We start from the raw sequence: 22,855 nt of genomic DNA, 5'->3' as shown, positions 1-22,855 counted from the left end.
ACCAACTGGAATTGTTCCAAACTTGCCTGGAAGAAGGCCCAAGCTTATTTTACCCCCACATACAATGAGGAGGAGGGTAAGAGAGGCAAAAAAAAAAATCCCCAAGGATTACTGTTGGTGAATTACAACAGCAAAAAAGTAAAATCTTGGGGTTTCCAAGTCTCCCAACCCACCATCAGACTCCACCTCCATGCCAACAGATGATTTGGAAGGTTCCAGAAAAAAATGCCTTTTCTGTCAGTTAACCACAAATGTAAGCACCTGAAGTTTGTGAAATGCTATGACAACTTTGACTGGAACCGTGTCCTCTGGTCTGATAGAAGAAAAACAGAGCTTTTTGGCAATAAACACTTGCGATGGGTTTGGAGTAAAAAGAAGGACGGTTATAATGAAAAGAACCTGATCCCAACTGTAAAATATGGTGGAATTTCTTGATGTTTTGGGGCTGTTTTTCCTCTAAAGGCCCTGGAAACTTTATTACGGTCCATGGCATCATGGACTCCATGAAATACCAGGACATTTTAAATCAGAATCTGGCTGCTTCTGCCAGGAAACTAAAACTGGGTCGTCATTAGATCTTCCAGTAGGACAATGATCTGAAGGATATGTCCAAATCAACACAAAAATGGTTCACTGAGCACAGAATGAAACTTCTGCCCTGAACATCTCAATCCCCTGAGTGAAAACCTGTGGGCTGAGCTGAAGAGAAGAGAGCATAAGAGAGGGTCGAAGACCCTGGATGATGTGGAGAGATTGTGTAAAGAGGAATGGGCTCAGATGCCCTGCTCTGTATCTCCAAACTTATAAAATGTTATAGGAGAGACTCAGGGCTGTTTTACTGCCAAAGGGGGTTGGTCAGAGTATTAAGTCCAGCGGTGCCAATAACCATGGAGGGCACTGTATGTATGCATGTACCGTATGTGTGTATGTGTTTATATATATATATATATATATATATATATATATATATATATATATATATATATATATATATATATATACACACAGTTAGGCCCATAAATATTTGGACAGAGACAACATTTTTCTAATTTTGGTTCTGTACATTACCACAATGAATTTTGAACAAAACAATTCAGATGCAGTTGAAGTTCAGACTTTCAGCCTTAATTCAGTGGGTTGAACAAAATGATTGCATAAAAATGTGAGGAACTAAAGCATTTTTTAAACACAATCCCTTCATTTCAGGGGCTCAAAAGTAATTGGACAAATTAAATAATTGTAAATAAAATGTTCATTTCTGGCGGCACGGTGGCGTAGTGGTTAGCGCTGTCACCTCACAGCAAGAAGGTCCGGGTTCGAGCCCCATGGCCGGCGAGGGCCTTTCTGTGCGGAGTTTGCATGTTCTCCCCGTGTCTGCGTGGGTTTCCTCCGGGTGCTCCGGTTTCCCCCACAGTCCAAAGACATGCAGGTTAGGTTAACTGGTGACTCTAAATTGACCATAGGTGTGAATGTGAGTGTGAATGGTTGTCTGTGTCTATGTGTCAGCCCTGTGATGACCTGGCGACTTGTCCAGGGTGTACCCCGCCTTTCGCCCGTAGTCAGCTGGGATAGGCTCCAGCTTGCCTGCGACCCTGTAGAAGGATAAAGCGGCTAGAGATAATGAGATGAGATGAGATGTTCATTTCTAATACTTGGTTGAAAACCCTTTGTTGGCAATGACTGCCTGAAGTCTTGAACTCATGGACATCACCAGACGCTGTGTTTCCTCCTTTTTAATGCTCTGCCAGGCCTTTACTGCAGCGGTTTTCAGTTGCTGTTTGTTTGTGGGCCTTTCTGTCTGAAGTTTAGTCTTTAACAAGTGAAATGCATGCTCAATTGAGTTGAGATCAGGTGACTGACTTGGCCATTCAAGAATATTCCACTTCTTTGCTTTAATAAACTCCTGGGTTGCTTTGGCTTTATGTTTTGGGTCATTGTCTATCTGTATTATGAAACGCCGACCAATCAGTTTGGCTGCATTTGGCTGGATTTGAGCACACAGTATGTCTCTGAATACCTCAGAATTCATCCGGCTGCTTCTATCCTGTGTCACATCATCAATAAACACTAGTGACCCAGTGCCACTGGCAGCCATGCATGCCCAAGCCATCATACTGCCTCCGCCATGTTTTACAGATGATGTGGTATGCTTTGGATCATGAGCTGTACCATACCTTCGCCATACTTTTTTCTTTCCATCATTCTGGTAGAGGTTGATCTTGGTTTCATCTGTCCAAAGAATGCTCTTCCAGAACTGTGCTGGCTTTTTTAGATGTTTTTTAGCAAAGTCCAATCTAGCCTTTTTATTCTTGAGGCTTATGAGTGGCTTGCACCGTGCAGTGAACCCTCTGTATTTACTTTCATGCAGTCTTCTCTTTATGGTAGATTTGGATATTGACACGCCTACCTCCTGGAGAGTGTTGTTCACTTGGTTGGCTATTGTGAAGGGGTTTCTCTTCACCATGGAAATTATTCTGCGATCATCCACCACTGTTGTCGTGTGTGGGCATCCAGGTCTTTTTGCATTGATGAGTTCACCAGTGCTTGCTTGCTTGCTTGCTTTCTTTCTTTCTTTCTTTCTTTCTTTCTTTCTTTCTTTCTTTCTTTCTCAGGATGTACCAAACTGTAGATTTTGCCACTCCTAATATTGTAGCAATTTCTCAGATGTTTTTTTCTGTTTTCTCAGCTTAAGGATGGCTTGTTTCACCTGCATGGAGAGCTTCTTTGACCGCATGTTTTCTTCACAGCAAAATCTTCCAAATGCAAGCACCACACCTCAAATAAACTCCAGGCCTTTTATCTGCTTAATTGAGAATGACATAACGAAGGAATTTCCCACACCTGCCCATGAAATAGCCTTTGAGTCAATTGTCCAATTACTTTTGGTCCCTTTAAAAACAGGGTGGCACATGTTAAGGAGCTGAAACTCCTAAACCCTTCATCCAATTTTAATGTGGATACCCTCAAATGAAAGCTATGTCCATGTCCATTATATAACTATAACTTGAATATGTTTCAGTAAACAGGTAAAAAAAGAAAATTTGTGTCAGTGTTCAAATATATATGGACCTTACTTATGCATGCATATATTTACTGGGAATGTGTTCAAGAGCAGCTCCAACATCCGTTCCAGCTCGAGACACAATCGGTACAAAAGCAATGATGACATCACACTCATTCACTGAGTACACTTCATGTAGCTTCACTTTGGAACTGAGACGATCCATAAAGAGCTTGTGGGAGTTCATGGTGTTCCCGAAAACCATGGGGAAGACGCTGTGTACTGAAGATCAGAGAACAGGACATAAAGTAAGAAACATACGAGAACTTTAGCAGTGCAATCATTCATTAAGACATATTCAATGGTCTATAAACTGTAATAAGTGTATAGTAGTTCAAGTGAAATACATATTTGAAATGAGATGCTTTAAATTAGATTATTTTGGATTTTTGCAGATTAAAAAAGAGAGTGCCAGTGCTACCAATGGTCATAAAAAATGACACAAAATGCCACCATAAAAACACACTGTAGGGACAGCCACAGTCCCGTCTAGAACTACATATCCCATCAACCAACTTCCGCGATGACCTACGTCACGGCTGGGCGGGATCACCTACGTCACGTCCTCCATGACTCTATAAGTGACCTGGAAACCTCCAACTCGGTCTCTCTGTCTGGGATCTCCGCATCATACAGACGTAAAGAGATAACCCTCCGTTCATCAGAACATCCAAAATCAAGACGTCTGCCTTGCAAAAAAGAAGACTCAACGCGCTTTCGTATTTACCACTGGCCACGGTAAAGAGTACTTAAGTTGCGCCATCTCACTCAATTGAGTTACAACCAGTTTTATTTGTTTATTATAAGTAACATTACGACTGCAGCCCAAGCAGTTAATTAAAAGTTAGAAGCGAACGGATTCCTTCTGACTTAATCGCTGTGCACATTATCGATCAGAGACTTTCCTCATGAACGACGAAACTTCGGATCAAGGAAACCTCTGCGCTTTCACGGAAGCGACCCAAGAGCTTCTGTGAACCTCCGTGAACACCCGAAACCCCGCGAAACTTCGGGATATCTGGAAGTAAGGCTGGCATTTGGGCAAATTAGTCTTAGGAATTAGCTTTATGAAGTAGTGTGAATTTAAACTCAGGAACTGTTTAATTGTGCACACTGTAGACACTTAGAGTGTTGAGTTGATCATTGTGGTTCTATATTGTTCTCTCAGTTGTTTTAATAGATAGGTTGTTGCATGCTTTTCTCTATCCTTTCTAACACCCCTTAATTTCATTATTACACACACTTTGACCTCATCAAGATTTCAGTGGATTTAGTAATATTATAAGCTAGTGGGATTAGCAACCACGACATATTCCTTTGTCTCAAGAGACTATGAGGTGATTCTCCCTTCCCCCCAACACCTGAGATAACATTCCAATCTCTGAGTTAGTTACCACGCACATTCAAACTCTCTTTGTCTCCTCCCTTCTCATACTGCGCAGCCGCGCATGGGACACACCCTAAAGGCCTCTGCATGCTCTTGCGACAAGGCTTTCGCAGATAGCTTTTCGCAGACAGTTGTAATTTATTGTTGAGCGGGGAGTTATAGGCGTGCGCGATGTTATTCACCGGCACAACGCAAGGGGGCGCGAAGTCGCTAGGAGTAGTTGGTGGGTGTGGTTAGTGGAGTGTTTATCCTCTGGTTACTTATAATGACTAGAACTTTTTTTTTTATAATGACTAGAACTGGAGTCGTATAGATGTACGTACTTCCTCAATCAACCGCTCTTCATGCTGCTCCATCTTCGCTCGTGTTTTTAAAAATGCCGGTCGTGAAAATAAACCAAACCGGGAAAGTAGGGAAGCGGAAGTGCATGTACAGCGGATGTAGAGTGGACCAATCAGAGCCCTCTTGTCTGCGGCGCTGTCTGCGAGGCTTCTGCGGTGGTCACAATTTTTGGGAGGTGCGCGCAGAGCGTCTGCGAAGGTGGGGGGGCTACGCAGACACTGTCTGCGACACCGTCTGCGAGGACTGGGTTGTCAGCATAAATTGGCCTTAAGAGCTCAGTCGCTCGCTTAGCAGTAGGGAGAAAACATCTCCTCCCCTCTCTGCCTCACACCCCTCCCTCTCTCTCTCTCTCTCTCTCTCTCTCCCCTCGCACACACACACACACACACACACACACACACACACACACACACACTGTTTTGCTGCTGACCATATTGAATGTATTCAACTGCTATTACCCATTTAGTATCATTGTCATAATAAATTCAATTATTCTGTTAAACTGTGCGTGTCTGTCCGTTTTTGCTACTGTATTCTTGAAGTCACACAATCTCAAAGAACTCCAAATTGCCTTAACCCAAGTGTATATGAGTGCTATTGGCTGTAGCGTCTATGTAATACGGTAAGTAATACATTAGTGCTGCATCAGTAGTGATCATAATAATTTGGAATATACCATAATTTAGCTGTTTGACAATTTATTATTAAACACCAAAATTAATGGTATTATTAATGAGACTGATTTAATGAGACTGATTTAATGAGACTGATCACTCAAGACCAATAGCACCCACAACACACAACCGAAAAAAAGGTACCTGCTGTCACAACACACATCTACATACATAATTATTAGCATAGCATCATAACATAGCAGTCAGAGACTGTCAATAAATGTTTATCAGCATGTAATAAGCAAAAAGTATTTATTATGCAAAAGTATTTATTAGTTAAAAATACATACTGGCATGCATTTTGAAGTCCTAGTGAAGCTGATGTTGTGTTTAACTGATAAGTGCAGAGAGACAGGAAGGCTGCTAAATGCACTTTTACTTTCATTTTGTCAAGGCTCACCTTTCCATCATTAGGAAGGCAAAAATAACTCCTGTAAGAAGCTCCTTTCTGTAGACGCTCTGTGTCATGATGTTATTGACAAATAACCACTGACAGGGTGGTGTGATGATTATTTCTACTTATTTTTATCATGTTACATTTCATTATGATTCATTATCCACTGTATGTACACTTCTTTGTTTATCCATGTTTCTGTTATTCATCTCCATCCTTGTTCTAGTGACACAACTTGTAACTTGATTTGCCTTGATGAAACTGTCAGTAACTGATCTTTTAATATTTGATAAGACCTGAACTTAGATCTAATTACATCTGTTTCACAGTTTTATTCACCCTGTCTAAACTAATGAGCCAATTGACAACATGACTTTTTTTTAAAGTTGACAATGAAAACAGAATATTTTCTAAAACAGTAGTGTGTGTTTACTATCTTAGTTTTATATTGTCTGTTTCAACATCTCATCTGTTCAAAGTCTGGGGCTCACAAGTTACTTCTTTTTTTTTTTAATTGTTATTGGTTTTCATGTGTGTCCTTGGACACTGAGTCTAGTTTTATTTCATTGTTATATTTAATTATTTAGTAAATAATAATTAATGTAGTCAGCTGGGATAGGCTCCAGCTTGCGTGTGACCCTGTAGAACAGGATAAAGTGGCTAGAGATAATGAGATGAGATGAGATGTTTAAAATGAAACAAATTAAAAATTTTCTCTGATTTCTGAATGACGTCTTAAAGGTAGACGGCCTTTCAGATTTTTTTTCAAGTGTAGGTCATAAAAAGAATTTTCCCTGACACCCAGTTATTTTTGTTACATGAACTGAAAGCTACAGCATAAGAACCTTATGCCATCTGTGAAACATGGTGGTGATAGTATCATTGTTTGGGCCTGTTTTGCTGCATCTGGGCCAGGACGGCTTGCCATCATAAGAATAAAGGTTCACATACTTTTGCCACTCACAGATATATATGTAATATTGGATCACTTTCTTCAATAAATAAATGACCAAGTATAATATTTTTGTCCCCTCCTAGAACTGCCATCTTATTGTGGTGGAGGGGTTTGTGTGCTTGAATGATCCTAGGAGCTATGTTGTCGGGGGCATTACGCCCCTGTTAGGGTCTCCCAAGACAGACAGGTCCTAGGTGACAGGCTAGACTAAGAGCAGTTCACCAAAACCCCTTATGGATAACAATCTATCAAGGACCGTGACATCGCCCGGTATGGCACAGCCGGGGCCCCACCCTGGAGCCAGGCCCGGGGTTGGGGCTTGTATGCAAGTGCTTGGTGGCTGGGCCTTTGCCCACGGGGCCTGGCTGGGCTCAGCCCGAAGCGGTGACGTGGGCCCGACCTCCTGTGGGTTCACCACCCACAGAGGTAGCCATAGGGGGCTGGTGCAATGTAGATTGGGTGGCAGTCGAAGGCAGGGGCCTCGACGACCTGATTCCCGAACACAGCGGCTAGCTGTTGGGACATGGAATGTCACTTCGCTGGGGGGGAAAGAGCCTGAGCTTGTGCAGGAGGTTGAGAGGTACCGGCTAGAGATAGCCGGGCTCACCTCCACGCACAGCTCGGGCTCCGGAACCCAGCTCCTCGAGAGGGGCTGGACTCTCCACTTCTCTGGAGTTGCCCATGGTGAACGGCGGCGGGCTGGTGTGGGCTTGCTTATAGCTCCCCAGCTCAGCCACCATGTGTTGAAGTTTACCCCAGTGAACGAGAGGTTCGCTTCTCTGCACCTTAGGATCGGGGAGAAGGCTCTTGCTGTTGTTTGTGCTTCCGGGCCAAATAGCAGTATAGAGTATCCGGCCTTCTTGGAGTCCCTGGGAGAGGTACTGAGAGGTACTCAGACTGGGGACTCCATTGTTCTACTGGGGGACTTCAACGGTCACGTGGGCCACGACGGTGACACCTGGAGGAGCGTGATTGGGAGGAACGGCCTCCCCGATCTGAACCCAAGTGGTGTTTTGTTATTGGACTTCTGTGCTAGTCATGGTTTGTCCATAACAAACACCATGTTCGAGCATAGGGGTGTCCATAAGTGCACGTGGCACCAGGACACCTTAGGTTGGAGGTTGATGATCGACTTTGTTGTCGTTTCATCGGATCTTCGGCCCTATGTCTTGGACACTCGGGTGAAGAGAGGGGCTGAGCTGTCAACTGATCACCACCTGGTGGTGAGTTGGAGCCGCTGGCGGAGGAGGAAGCCGGACAGACCTGGCAGACCCAAATGTATGGTGAGGGTCTGCTGGGAATGTCTGGCCAAGCACTCTGTCGGGGAGGTCTTTAACTCCCACCTCCGGGAGAGCTTCTCCCAGCTTCCGAGGGAGGCGGGGGACATTGAGTCTGAGTGGCCCATGTTTTCTGCCTCCGTTGTCGACGCGGCTGTTCAGAGCTGTGGCTGCAAGGTCTCCGGTGCCTGTCGTGGCAGCAATCCCCGAACCCGGTGGTGGACACCAGAAGTAAGGGATGCCATCAAGCTGAAGAAGGAGTCCTATCAGGCCATGTTGGCCTCCGGGACTCCTGAGGCAGCTGATGGGTATCGGCAGGCCAGGCGTGCCGCAGCTCGGGCAGTTGCGGAGGCAAAAACTCGGAACTGGGAGGAGTTCGGTGAGGCCGTGGAGAAGGACTATTGGTCGGCCTCGAAGAAATTCTGGCAAACCGTCCGACACCTCAGGAGGGGGAAGCAGTACTCTGCCAACACTGTTTACAGTGCGGGTGGGGAGCTGTTGACCTCGACTGGGGACATTGTCGGGTGGTGGAAGGAATACTTCGAGGATCTCCTCAATCCCACTGTCTCATCTTCCACTGAGGAAGCGGAGGCTGATGACTCAGAGGTGGACTCGTCCATTACCCAAGCCAAAGTCACTGAGGTGGTTAGCAAGCTCGTCGGTGGCAAGGCACCGGGGGTGGATGAGATCCGCCCTGAGTATCTCAAGTCTCTGGATGTTGTGGGGCTGTCTTGGCTGACACGCCTCTGCAACATCACGTGGCGGTCAGGGACAGTGCCTCTGGAGTGGCAGACTGGGGTGGTGGTCCCTCTTTTTAAGAAAGGGGACCGGAGAGTGTGCTCCAACTATAGGGGAATCACACTTCTCAGCCTCCCAGGGAAGGTTTACTCCAGGGTACTGGAGAGGAGAATTCGGCCAATAGTCGAACCTCGGATCCAGGAGGAACAATGCGGTTTTCGTCCTGGTCGCGGAACACTGGACCAGCTCTATACCCTTCATAGGGTGCTCGAGGGTTCATGGGAGTTTGCCCAACCAGTCCACATGTGCTTTGTGGATTTGGAGAAGGCATTCGACCATGTCCCTCGTGGTATTCTGTGGGGGGTGCTTCGGGAGTATGGGGTTCGGGGCTCTTTGCTAAGGGCTGTCCGGTCCCTGTACGAACGGAGCAGGAGTCTGGTTCACATTGCCAGCAGTAAGTCAGACCTGTTCCCAGTACATGTTGGACTCTGGCAGGGCTGCCCTTTGTCATCGGTTCTGTTCATAATCTTTATGGACAGAATTTCTAGGCGCAGCCAGGGGCCGGAAGGAATCCTGTTTGGGAACCACAGGATTTCATCTCTGCTTTTCGCAGATGATGTTGTCCTGTTGGCTTCTTCAAACCAGGACCTTCAGCATGCACTGGGGTGGTTTGCAGTCGAGTGTGAAGCGGCTGGGATGAGAATCAGCACCTCCAAGTCCGAGGCCATGGTTCTCGACCGGAAAAGGGTGGCTTGCCCTCTCCAGGTTGGTGGAGAAGTCCTGCCTCAAGTGGAGGAGTTTAAGTATCTTGGGATCTTGTTCATGAGTGAGGGAAGGATAGAGCGTGAGATCGACAGGCGGATCGGTGCAGCCTCCGCAGTGATGCGGTCGCTTTACCGGTCCATTGTGGTGAAGAAGGAGCTGAGCCAAAAGGCGAAGCTCTCGATTTACCGGTCGATCTACGTTCCGACTCTCACCTATGGTCATGAGCTTTGGGTAATGACCGAAAGAACAAGATCGCGGATACAAGCGGCCGAAATGAGTTTCCTTCGCAGGGTGGCTGGGCGCTCCCCTAGAGATAGGGTGAGAAGCACAGTCACTCGGGAGGAGCTCGGAGTAGAGCCGCTCCTCCTCCACATCGAGAGGAATCAGCTGAGGTGGCTCAGGCATCTCTTTCGGATGCCTCCTGGACGCCTCCCTGGGGAGGTGTTCCAGGCATGTCCCCCCCGGGAGGACGCCCCGGGGAAGACCCAGGACACGCTTGAGGGACTATGTCTCTCGGCTGGCCTGGGAACGCCTCGGTGTTCTTCCCGAGGAGCTGGCCGAGGTGTCTGGGGAAAGGGAAGTTTGGGCTTCCATGCTCAGACTGCTGCCTCCACGACCCGGCCCCGGATAAGCGGAAGAAGACGAGACGAGACAAATATTTTTGTCTCATTTGTTTAACTGTGTTCTCTTTATCTACTTTTAGGACTTGTGTGAAAATCTGATGATGTTTTAGGTCATATTTATGCAGAAATATAGAAAATTCTAAAGGGTTCACAAACTTTCAAGCACCACTGTAGATAACACATTGCTGTTGTAGAATCGCATCTTAGTTTTGAGTGAGAGTTTCTTACTTCTCCAGAGCTGGCCAAGCTGGTTGAATATGGCTGAGGTTTTTCCCACTCTACAGTTGACATGTAAAAAAAAACCCAACAATGTTCCTCGAAGAAAGATAGGAAGGGTTTTGGATATTTCACTCTACGGTGCATAATATCATTAAACAATTCAAGGAATCTGGAGGAATTTTGGTATGTAAAAGATAAAGGGCTCAAGCCTAATCTGAACACCCATGATCTCTGATCCCTCAGATGGCACTGCATCAAGAACCGTCATTCATCTACAGCTGATAGAACCACATGGGCTCGGGATTACTTTGACAAACCTTTTTTAAGCATTACAATACGGAGTTAACATGGAAAAATGGAAACGTGTATTGTGGTCAGATGAATCAGTATTCCAGGTCACAGACATGGACACTGTGTGCTATAAACAGAATATTTAGACATAAAATGCATGTATTAGTTCTCTGATACAGGTTTGTGATTGTATTATAAGAAGTGTGCCTCTATTTTACATTTCTGTCTGTAATAAAATAAGACATATTTGATCCTTTAATAAGTGTAGCTTGGTTGAAGACACCAACTTCATATTTTGTGCCGATGCTAATTAAGACCTGCTCTTTCCAGTGGTATAGCTTAAGTATATGGGATTGAATGTGTCTTAACCAAAGGTTTTATGTTGAAACCAATTTCCTGCTCACAGTAAAACAGCAAAACTTATTACATGGTAAACGCTAGACAAGTTTGATTTATTCATTTATTGCATTTAAGATGTATCTATTACACTGGCTGTACACTTGATGCAAATTGTGCACTTGGAGCCGAGATTTGTCATGAATTCCTGAATTGCAACGATTAGTTCAATACACACAGCTATACAAACTGTACTGTGCAATATTAAACTATGTTTCAAACCTTTTCTTCTCGTTCTTATACGAATGTTCTGCATAAAGCTACCCAGGTTACTAAAACAAACAAACAAACAAACAAACAAACAAAAAAACCATGGTCAATCGAAGAAATGACATGAGAACATTTATTTAAAGCCAACATCAAACCACAGCAATCATGTTATATTTATGTGTATAAAGCATTCACCAAATCTGTTATTTATTAATATTACAGAACACACCACAGAGAATAACTGCGAGCACAACTTCAACGTCTGCAAGACAAACAAACCTGGCAGCATCTCTGACAGATTTAGAATGTTGTAGTCCACAGATTTGCAGCGTTTGATCTCAGAATCAAGTTCACTTTGGATTTTACAAATCACTCAACTCAGATGATTCGATTCACTTCCTTTTAAAAAAAATCATATTACACTTTTCAGCAACATTTCTCATCACATCTTACTTCCTGAAATGTTATCATAAGCCCTTCAAGCCTTTTGTTCTCATTATTACACACTCAAATGCCTTTCAACTATTATTTCTGAGCTACTGAATCATTTAAACGGCTCTTCAGACCTCCGAGTCGACTCCTCGTCCAGGTGACTCATTCGTAGTTGAGCGGATTCAATATATGATCTCAAGTTCACCTAAAAAGCTATTTGCATATTTGTCTACTGCTTTGTGAGTCAAGGAATTCTCATCTAATAAAAATCAGTAATGTAGTCTCAGGCATATTTCATGAATCCCTCTTCATATAGAGATGCATACAGTAGTATTAGAGCTATATTTTGTTAAACAGTTCAGTTACATGCACACAGTTACAATCATTCATGACATTTTAGCCTTAGTGTGTGAAATACTGCAGATTAGAGGCAGAAAGACTTCATAAGCCCTTTATATACACCTGCAATCAGATACTTGCATATTATCATTCTCTTGTCTTTGATTTGCCCTTTACTTTTTAATGTACATTAAATTTAACCATCGCTGTAAAGCTAAGAACACTGATGGATAGTGTGTACAAGAAATTCTTGTATTATTATATTAGAATTGTTTAATGAGTGCACACTACTTGTCAAAAATGGTCCCCTACTTATTCAGAAACATTTTGACTGGAACAGTTTTGACAGTAATTGAACTCAGTTCAGTGTAATTTTTACAGATGTACTGTTTATGGTAGCGTTAGGTTGGAGTGTAGGTACAATGTGATTTGACTGTTTCCATAAGTAAATGAAAAACAAAGTGAATATTATGACAATAATAAAAATGAAAATTATACAGATGGTAAATAGCGAGGAACTACCGGTACATGGTCTCTGTGAGCTGGTTGTTCCAAGCTGTTGGGGAAAAAAGACATTGAGACACAAGGGTTATACATGAGTACAAGCTTATAGCTTTGTTTAAAAAAAAAATGAAAATGTAATGATGACAGTTTCTGGATAATTGGTAAATAAATGCTGTTGTCTGTGTCTACCTGGGTATTGGGTGAACCTCCAATAGAGATCAGATGATCAGTGACGGCTTTCAGTGCCTCATCATTGCGAAGGGATCTGAGCAGCCCCAGATCTTCATAACAGAGCAAGTCCAGAGCAAACACATCATCCCTGTTTATGTTCTGGTTGCTCTGTGGAGGAATGTAATTCACGTCAAATGTGAAGTGGAGCACCATGAGAACAACAGGCCGACCCGCTGGGAGAATGAGAGATAAACAGGACATCACTGAATGGTCCAATGTTTAAAGGCAGCTATAATCAATTTTCTATGTTTGTATTTCATATGTATAATCATTGTACTATCATAATTAATAATATGTTAGATTTTTATATCACTGATGGAGACTAAAAGGCCATGCTGGCTATACTGGTATTCTATTTTGCCATTTATGTGTTAGTGTCGGAAAGTCCATGCGTTATCTCAGCAGCTGTAAATTGGGGTTCTCTGCCAATAAATTACTTTCACAACTCAGTTTTAAGAAATCATCCATATATTTTTACCAAAAAGACATGAAAATGTTTTTATTTAGTTTTTAATTGGTGGTAAACAGTCAGTTTACCTAAAGATGTCTTAAACCTTGCTAGCTACTTTTAGTGTGATTTCCTTCCAGAGATAACATTTAATAGTTATTCCATGAAATTGAGTCGTACATGAGCTGATAGCCAACGAGGCACGTAGCACTAAGTTGTCTATAATCCATGTACGACAAGATTGAGTGGAATAACTGTTTTATTCTCTCCACATTCACTGGATTTTGAGAAACAGAGCATTTTTATTTCAATTTTTTTGCAAATTCAATAAATAAAAACTTTATACAAAACATCTGACAAAATCATTTCTGCTTAGAATGTAAACAAACTGGCGAAATGAAAGGAGCAATTTGTGAAAAATGCGATGATAATAATAATAATAATAATAATTCTTGAAAAAAAAAAAAATACCTTCTTACTGTCAAATACTTTTATTCCATATTTTGTTACTTTTTTTTGTCTTTTTTGGGGTTTTGTTTTCGAGTAGAGTTTTTATTTTATCCTGGATTGGTTCAGCAACATGTGCCGCCATTTTGTTTTTCTCTACTCATGGTATATGAACTGATATCCTAGTAGTAGAGTAGCCAATCAGAGTGCATGATTGCTCATATTCAGTGAACGTGGATGGAATATTATTGAATAGCTATGTGCTGTAGTGCAGCAGACATAAATCAGTATATAATCATGTACCAGCTGGTAAAATGTCCATGATGTTCAGGACAGCAGTGGGAATGAAATCTTTAAATGAAATTTTCTCCCTTTTCATTTTTTTTTCCACTTCAAAATGCTAGAAGTTTACCTTTATTGGTTGAGATATGTACAAAAAGGAAACATATTTAATTTAAGGAAAGTCTGTAGCTTTCAGAACTATATATCGTAATAAATAGTTAAATTTCACCATGTGAAGGCTTTTCTCAGGTCACCACACATAATCTTGTAGAGTATGTAGTGATTTTAACTATAGCTATGTTTAACTAAAAGATTACTCCTTACTTCTTGGGATCTTCTCAAGAGCAGCTTCAATGTCTGTTCCTGCCCGAGACACAACTGGGACAAAAGCAATGATGACATCAGAGTTGTGTTCTGCATTTGCTTGAGTGAGTTTAAGACGGTTCTTCAGCCGACTTAAAATTTCTTGATGGATATTCATGGTGTTCCCAAGTACCCTTGGGAAGAACGCCAGGGTTTTTGATCCTGGAGACAAAACGACACACAGCTGAAGTACAACTTTCCGTACAATAGTGAACTGAAAGTTAGCTGAAAGTAAAGTCTACAGTGAAGATTAAACAAGCCTTTATATTACTTACTAGACTAGACTGGATTAGACTAGACTTACTAGATCTTATATTAATTGCTACATTTTATAACACAATAACACGTAAAGTATTTTCAATGAATACATTTTGTGAAAAATTAAAATGCATGAACAGTATACTTCATAACTGCCTATTTTTATCATTCAGGCACAAATTAAACATCTAAAGAACCCTTGTGATACCTTGTTTTTCAAATAATACTTAGCTGGTGTTTATTTGTGCCTGTTAACTACATTTGTTCAACTATTCAAATAACTGAAAAGCTGCAATCACCAGTGACACAGACAGACAATTTCAACACAATGTCAGAATTTTGTTTGATTGATTACAAGACTCTTGAAAAAACTGTACAAAATCTCAGTTCCTCAACATCTGAACTGGACATTCTGCCCACCAACTTCTTTAAGTCTGTTCTTCACCTCATAATTACAGATGTGCTTCAGATCATAAATACATCCCTAGAGACAGGCATTTTTCCTGTGTCCCTGAAAAAAGCCGTTGTAAAGCCCCTACTTAAAAAGAATAATCTGGATGCTTCAGTATTGAACAACTATAGGCCAATATCAAATCTACCATTCATTGGGAAAATCCTTGAAAAAATTGTCTTCAATCAATTAACTGCCTTCTTGATATCAAACAGATGTTTTGATAACTTTCAGTCAGGATTTCGTGCCAATCATAGCACTGAAACAGCGCTGATTAAAGTTATAAATGACATACGTCTTAATACTGATCCAGGCAAAACATCGGTCCTGGTGTTACTGGACCTCAGTGCAGCTTTTGATACTGTTGATCACAACATACTGCTATATTGACTTGAACACTGGGTTGGGTTGACTGGTAAAGTTATCAACTGGTTAAAATCATACTTAAAAGATAGAAGCTTCTTTGTTATCATGGGAAATTATACCTCAACATCAATGTCCTTGACCTGTGGTGTCCCCCAGGGGTCGATCCTTGGACCATTACTATTCAACCTTTATATGCTCCCACTTGGGCAAATTATCAGGAACAATTCAATTTTGCTCTATCACCTAATGATTATGCCCCTCTTGAATGTCTCTACCAGTGTATCGACCAAATCAACAACTGGATGTCACAAAATTTTCTTCAGCTGAACACAGATAAAACAGAAGTAATTCTATTTGGGAAAAAAGATGAAAGACTCAGGATTACCACTATTCTTGACACAAAGGGGATTAAAACAAAAGATATGGTTAAAAATCTTGGTGTTTTCATTGACAGCGAGCTAAACTTTGACAGTCACAAGAAAGCAATCACTAAATCGGCTTTTTATCACCTAAAAAACATTTCTAAACTAAGAGGACTTATGTCAAAAAATGATCTGGAAAAACTTATACATGCCTTCATCTCTAGTAGGGTTGATTACTGCAATGGCCTTTTCACAGGCCTGCCAAAAAAGACCATCAAACGACTTCAGCTGGTTCAAAATGCAGCGGCGAGGGTTCTCACACGAACAAAAAGAACAGAGCACATTACTCCAATTCTAAGGTCCCTTCACTGGCTTCCAGTAAGTTACAGAATTGACTTTAAAGCATTGCTGCTGGTGTACAAATCTCTAAATGGTCCAGGGCCCAATTACCTCTCTGATATGTTGCAGCGGCCTAACCCAATCAGATCTACCAGATCGCAGCAGCAAAATTTACTGGTAAAACCTGTTGTTAAATCAAAGTGTGCTGAAGCAGCTTTTAGCTACTATGCAGTACAGCTATGGAACCAACTCCCAGAGGACATCAAAAATGCTCCTGCTGTTGGCAGCTTTAAATTGTTACGCCCATCTATGCCCCCTTCAGGCCCAGCACTGTCAGTGCACGGGCAGGGCTGGGTCCTGGTACCTGATTACCTAATTAGGTACACCTGTAATGCCAGCTGGGGCTATAAAGGGGCTGGCGCCTATAGCCTCAGGAGGCTCTCTCTCTCTCGCTGTCGACTGGCACTACCTGCTTGTAAACAAACTTACAAAGTTAAGCATGCACACCTCACCTTACAAAAGGCTACAAACTAACAAGTTGCAAACAGCACAGCGCATGCACTAAACGAGGCACCAACCTCCACAAATTGCAACTTAAACAGCTTAATTAAGCGCAACGAGACAGATCACCCAAACACAGAACATCAATCGATCTAAAAATAGATCCGTGAATGTTCTACGCGGTACTCCGCACACAAAAAGTAGCCAATTAATGCAAACACATTCTACTGACAAATAAAGAGAGGATAGACTTACCACATCCGCATGAACCACTTACCCCAACGTGACTCCAGGTGAGACCATCAGCCGGTCGCTGGCGAAATTCCTACAGCAAATGAAACAGTCCTCTGGTAACCTAATTACCTAGCCCCAGAAGCTAACTAACCTTGCTAGTCTTCAGGAGCTTGCTGGCCTTGGGGCGGCTGGTTAACGCTGAACTCGCAACAGTGTTACAATGTTCGAAGCATGCCCCTGACAGGAGAGATAACTCCCGACCAGGATTACCCCCAAAAACAAATAACTAAAATAACAAAGGCAAAATAATAACCAGTGCACCAAAGGAAAGGCAATACCCAGCTGGAGCACTCTGCCTAACCAGAGACTGCAATTAAGCCAAACAAACCAAACAAATGGGCTCACCTGAGACCACTTGAGTCTATGATCCAAACCAATTAAAAACTCCCAGACGAGCCCCCAAATTATGTAATGGCAGGCTCATTTACCATCACATAATGAGGGAGACGACAACAAAAGTAAGTTTTAAGAAATTTATTTAAACAAAAAACCGTGTCTAGGGGTAAAGTGCAGGAGTGAGGTTATGCATGAGTGGATGCAAATGAAAAGGTCAGTATGTAAGATTGTGTTCAAAATAACAAAAGATTGAGGCACAAGGGGAGAAGAGTAAGAGATGAGGACAGAGAGAGAGAGCAAGCAGGTAGTGCCAGTCGACAGTGAGAGAGCCTCCTGAGGCCATAGGCGCCAGCCCCTTTATAGCCCCAGCTGGCATTACAGGTGTACCTAATTAGGTAATCAGGTACCAGGACCCAGCCCTGCCCGTGCACTGACAGTGCTGGGCCTGAAGGGGGCATAGATGGGCGTAACAAAATCTAGATTAAAGGTCCCATGGCATGAAACTTTCACTTTCTGAGGTTTTTGAACGTTAAAATGAGTTCCTCTGACCTTCTTAAGTCACCCCAGTGGCTAGAAATTTCATAATGTGTAAACCAAACTATGCCCAACATTTGAGAATGGCGCGTCAAAACGGCGCGTTGATAAGCTCTTCCCTTTACTACGTCAGCAAGGGAGATGATCCCCACGCCCCTCCTCTGGATTCCTACCCACTGTATGGATTGCCCGCCCAGTTGTAGTGAGGAGACCATAGAGGACACAACAACATGGCATCACCTAAGCGAGCGAAACATGGAAATTGCGCTGTACATGGATGTGACAACACAGAAAAGAGTCTGTTTTTACTGCCGACGGGAGAGCCCCTGAAGACGCAGTGGCTTAATTTTATTTACTTCAATAATACGCCGTCGAGTCTACCTAAGACGGTGTATGTTTGTCGGAAGCATTTTCCTGAGGAATGTTTCCACAACTTGGGACAGTACAGGGCAGGTTTTGCACATCAACTGTCACTGAAGCCTGGGTCCGTACCAAGCATCCCTGCCGCATCAGCCACAAACACCGAACAAGTAAGTGTATAACTGGTCGTTTTGCCGTGTTTTAAAATCGGTGCGTTAGCCTAGCAATGGCTACATTAGCTGTGCAGCTAACGACTTCCTGCAGTTAGCCAGGTAATCTGCGCTACAAAACTAAAGAGCATGCAGCATGCTCTGTTAAACTGAGTTTAGTCTGGAAATTGACTGTAACTTATGAGCTTATGTTTGACTATTGCTCCGCAATGCATGTCTTCTGTTGGATAAGCGGTATGTTGCTGTAGTTGCTGCTTCTATCCTCTTTGGTTATGGAGTGCGTGTTCAAGCCTAGGGTATTATACATTCGTAAACTACCACTCTGAACACTCTCACTCTCTGTTTCTGTGTCACGTTGAGTTTACGAAAGGAGTCCGAGGGAGAACGGGGTTTTGTCTTAGCAGCGTGGCTACAGGCGCTGATAGCAGCGAGTATGTGTGTGCACGCAAACACTATACTACTATACTATACTACTAGTGTTGTACACACATTTTCCCACTCCCTTATTTAGACTTGTGAAGGAACCTGATTAGTGGTCATTTCTTCTTATGTTATGTATTTCTCATATTTATTTTTGTGTGTCCATAATTTTCTGTCAGTATGTAGATCAGTATCAGTATTGCCAATGCTACTGTTCACACACAGCTAGCATGGCCGCAGCTTGGTCAAGCCCCTCCCCCTCCCCCCATGGCCCGCCCCCACCCTCTACCCTTCCCCGCCTCCTGCTTCTCATTAGCAAAATGACGCACTGGGAAAAGTGCTGAAATGGGGCTTTCTCCCAGGAGGCTATATTTACGTGCCGAGGGTTCATTTCGAGAAAGGCTGCGTATATAACATCCGGAAACCTCCACGAGCCCGTTTAAAGCATCAACAAACCACCATGCCATGGGTCCTTTAAAGACCAAGCTGTTCTCAGATGCTTTCTGCTAACTGATAAATATCATCTTTACATGTTTTAAACTTTACTTAACTTTTACAGTCTCTGCATGTTTTAAACTTTACTTAACTTTTATTCTATTTTATTCTGCTGTTTTTTACTGAACTTTTACTTCATTTTATTTTATTTCTACTATTGTTTAATTCTTATTTTTTTCTCTCTTCTTCCCCCTTTATTTTATGTAATTTTATTTTCTATTGTTTACTGTTTTGCTTTTACCTCTGTAAAGCACATTGAACTGCCACTGTGTATGAAATGCGCTCTATAAATAAACTTGCCTTGCCTATTCATGATATCATTTTTATCTTTTTGTCAAAAGTGAAAACTGTTCTAGCATCCATGTGCCATCACACCTGGCTCACCTGAGAGCAGTAGTTTCAGGTTCTTTACAGGTGAACATGTGAAAGCAATCAGCTTTACAGAACTACGCAGTGGAGAAGAGGTTGAAAGGAAATTGCTTGTGCGAAAACAGATTTGCGATCATGAGGCTTTCCTTCTTATGAGTTGAGAATAATTTCTGAGTACAGACTTTAGTATTCAGACCAATTGGAAATGCAGACACACTGTACAGCCAAGTTGAGACCAGACTCTTCTTTCCCAGGAGGCTCAGCAGTGTGCAGTAGATATTGGGGATGTTTTATCTGTTGTCTTTCTTGGGCATGGATGTTTTCTATGCTGTGGTCTGCTGAGAAGATTTAGTTAGTGTCGCTTGAGAGAACACAAAGCACCTCAATAAACTGAGTAGGAATTCCAGCTCCATCACAGGACTGAGTCTGAGCTGATTAGAAGCAGTGACAGAAGCGAAGCATTTAGGTTTCCATTATCCATTTTACAAATAATAATTATCAGGCAATACACCAATCTTTTTTTGAATAATATTTATAAACAAGAATGTTTTTGCAAATGTGTGACGGTTTCTTGTTATCACACTAGTAAATTCACTGATTATGTCAGTGACATCGCTGCTCTTGACAGCTGCATTGAAGACCTCCAGGAAACTACCATCTATATCACCAACTTCAGCAGGGAAGCTGGTCTACAAATTAGCACCAAAAAGACCAAGACCATGCTCATCAGTAAACATCACACCCAGTGCCCATAACATGTTTCAGAGATGCTCAACATTTCAGTTGACAGAGAGTCCTTAGAACAAGCAAACCCCTTTTGTTATTTTTGCTCCATGATCAGTGATAGCTCAACAGACAAGGATCTAAAGATTGGAAAGGCTTCTGGCACCTTTAACTCAACAACATCTGGAGGAACAAAGGAATCCTGCTAAGCACTAAGATAAAGATCTACAATAGTGGTGTTCTAACACAGCTTCTGTATGGATGTGCTTTATCCTTTAAACAGCAGCAGCTGAGTTGTCTCGAGAGTTTCCACCACTCCTGCCATCGGCGTATCTTGAATATGAGCAATTCCAGCATTATGGACGTGACACTTGAACTCAAAATGGCAACAAATGACCCAGTGCATGTTTTATTGTCTCCCAGTATTTAAACAGGTGTTGCATATTTTAAGGCTGTACCATACTGGAGAAGTGATAGAACAAGAACAATTCCCATAGTACATCTAGGGCATGCCAGAAAATGCCAATAAAAGATGCGTTATGGATGTGACAGAAAAAGTATCACTTTTCTTGGGTGACTGTACATTTTTATCAAACTCTGTGAAATTGTAAACCTAATGTCGAAATGGAGATATCCATTTGATAGAGGGGTCCAAGGTGAATATTAAAAAATCTTTGTTTAAAATATTTTGGATTTCATGCAGAGTTTTGGAAGGAAAAGTCAGCGTTATGGATGTGACGAAATTCCGTTATGGATGTGACGCGTCTGAAATAGACATGGCATATGTTTAGAAAATCAGCAATTTAACCACCATAACCCTTTGAAAAACTCTCTAAATATCAGCTAAAACTATCAAAGTTCTTAAATAATATTTAGGATGGCTATTGTTTTGCTGTTTTGTGGATTTTAGCATACATTTCTGTGGCTTGTGGCAATAATATAGAATTGTACATGATCAAAGTTGATTTTAGCTTGGGTTTTACATTATAAGAAAGAAAGACTGACAGTGACGTATTAGGTTGGTTACAAATTGGTTCAACTTATTCACATCTGTAAAATACAGGCCTAGGTGATATCTCTGGGAGTGGTTTTGATGTATTACATGTTGCTTTATTTTTGCATGGTGAGGTTGACATTTACATGGAATTGCCCATATACAGCTCTGAGACCATGTACCAAACCATGTGATTAGAAGTAAAACTGGCTGCTGTAAGATCGGGACAATCATAAGCCACTGTCGCCTCTGGTACTTTGGCCATGTGGTCTATATGCAGGACTATAGGCTTCCAAAATATCTGCTTAACTTTAACTTTCATCGTAGTGTAAGCTGCCCTTGAATAAATCTATGGTACTCATTGGAGCAGGATATGGAGGTGTTCCTAGGGAATTCCTGTGACTGGGACATGGGGATATACTGTGCTAAAGAGCTGCTCTCCTGAGTGGCTATCGACCTAGCCAAGGTATAAGGTAAGGTAAGCTAGTAAATTGTGGTAATTAGATCTATTTATTCTGTTTATTTAATGCCCTAGGGCGGCACGGTGGTGTAGTGGTTAGCGCTGTCGCCTCACAGCAAGAAGGTCCTGGGTTCGAGCCCCATGGCCGGCGAGGGCCTTTCTGTGTGGAGTTTGCATGTTCTCCCCGTGTCCGCGTGGGTTTCCTCCGGGTTCTCCGGTTTCCCCCACAGTCCAAAGACATGCAGGTTAGGTTAACTGGTGACTCTAAATTGAGCGTAGGTGTGAATGTGAGTGTGAATGGTTGTCTGTGTCTATGTGTCAGCCCTGTGATGACCTGGCGACTTGTCCAGGGTGTACCCTGCCTTTCGCCCGTAGTCAGCTGGGATAGGCTCCAGCTTGCCTGCAACCCTGTAGAAGGATAAAGCGGCTAGAGATAATGAGATGAGATGAGATTTAATGCCCTGTGCTCATCTGCTACTACATTTCCCCTTGGGAATCAATAAAGTCATCCATCCATCCATCCACCTCCAATCATTTTTTTTTATCTAAAGGTGATGATACACAGGGCAACTTTTTGGCCATTGTTGCTGGGCAATTGCACCTCAACACTTTCCCACTGAGATCGGGCAACATAATTTCTATCTGAAAGATTTTGATCATTTTGGGCAATTTTTTAAGATCATCCAATCAGAGTGCTAGCAGTGAATCACATGACCACCTGAGAACTTCTGAAATTTTCAACAAAGATGGAGGCATCTCCGGCAGTGGAGCAAAGAAGAAGAGAGATGACTTATATCTTTTTATGCCGGTAAGTTGTTATGTATGAACCCAAAGTGGTGAATTTACCTCATCAAATGCTTAGAAAACCAACAGACATCTATTTTTATGCTCAGGCTGGAATTAAGGCATCAATTTTTTTCAGCTAAGTGTAAACTGCTGCTAGCTAACCACCACTCCATAGAGATTGAATGGGATTTAGCTAACTAGCTGTGGTTTTTGCTAACATAGTTAGCTGAAAGTTATCACTAGCTATGTAGGATAACGT

The 22,855-nt window shown here is 42.3% G+C and overlaps 1 protein-coding gene across 3 annotated transcripts in view; it reads right to left on the bottom strand.

Annotated features, from left to right (window-relative positions):
• LOC132874759 (uncharacterized) overlaps positions 1 to 22,855 on the bottom strand; it is a 53,568-nt gene that overhangs the window by 3,632 nt on the left and 27,081 nt on the right. For all 3 annotated transcript variants that reach the window (XM_060911154.1, XM_060911153.1, XM_060911155.1), the window contains exons 6-9: positions 14,340 to 14,540; positions 12,797 to 13,011; positions 12,626 to 12,659; positions 3,095 to 3,283 (exon numbers count right to left, since the gene is read on the bottom strand). In XM_060911154.1, the coding sequence (XP_060767137.1) occupies positions 3,095 to 3,283; positions 12,626 to 12,659; positions 12,797 to 13,011; positions 14,340 to 14,540 (639 nt within the window). The remainder of the gene's footprint in view (positions 1 to 3,094; positions 3,284 to 12,625; positions 12,660 to 12,796; positions 13,012 to 14,339; positions 14,541 to 22,855) is intronic.

This window comes from Neoarius graeffei, chromosome 27 (assembly GCF_027579695.1).
Source record: "Neoarius graeffei isolate fNeoGra1 chromosome 27, fNeoGra1.pri, whole genome shotgun sequence".
Lineage (NCBI taxonomy): Eukaryota > Metazoa > Chordata > Actinopteri > Siluriformes > Ariidae > Neoarius > Neoarius graeffei.
This window is presented reverse-complemented; position numbering and strand designations above follow the sequence as displayed.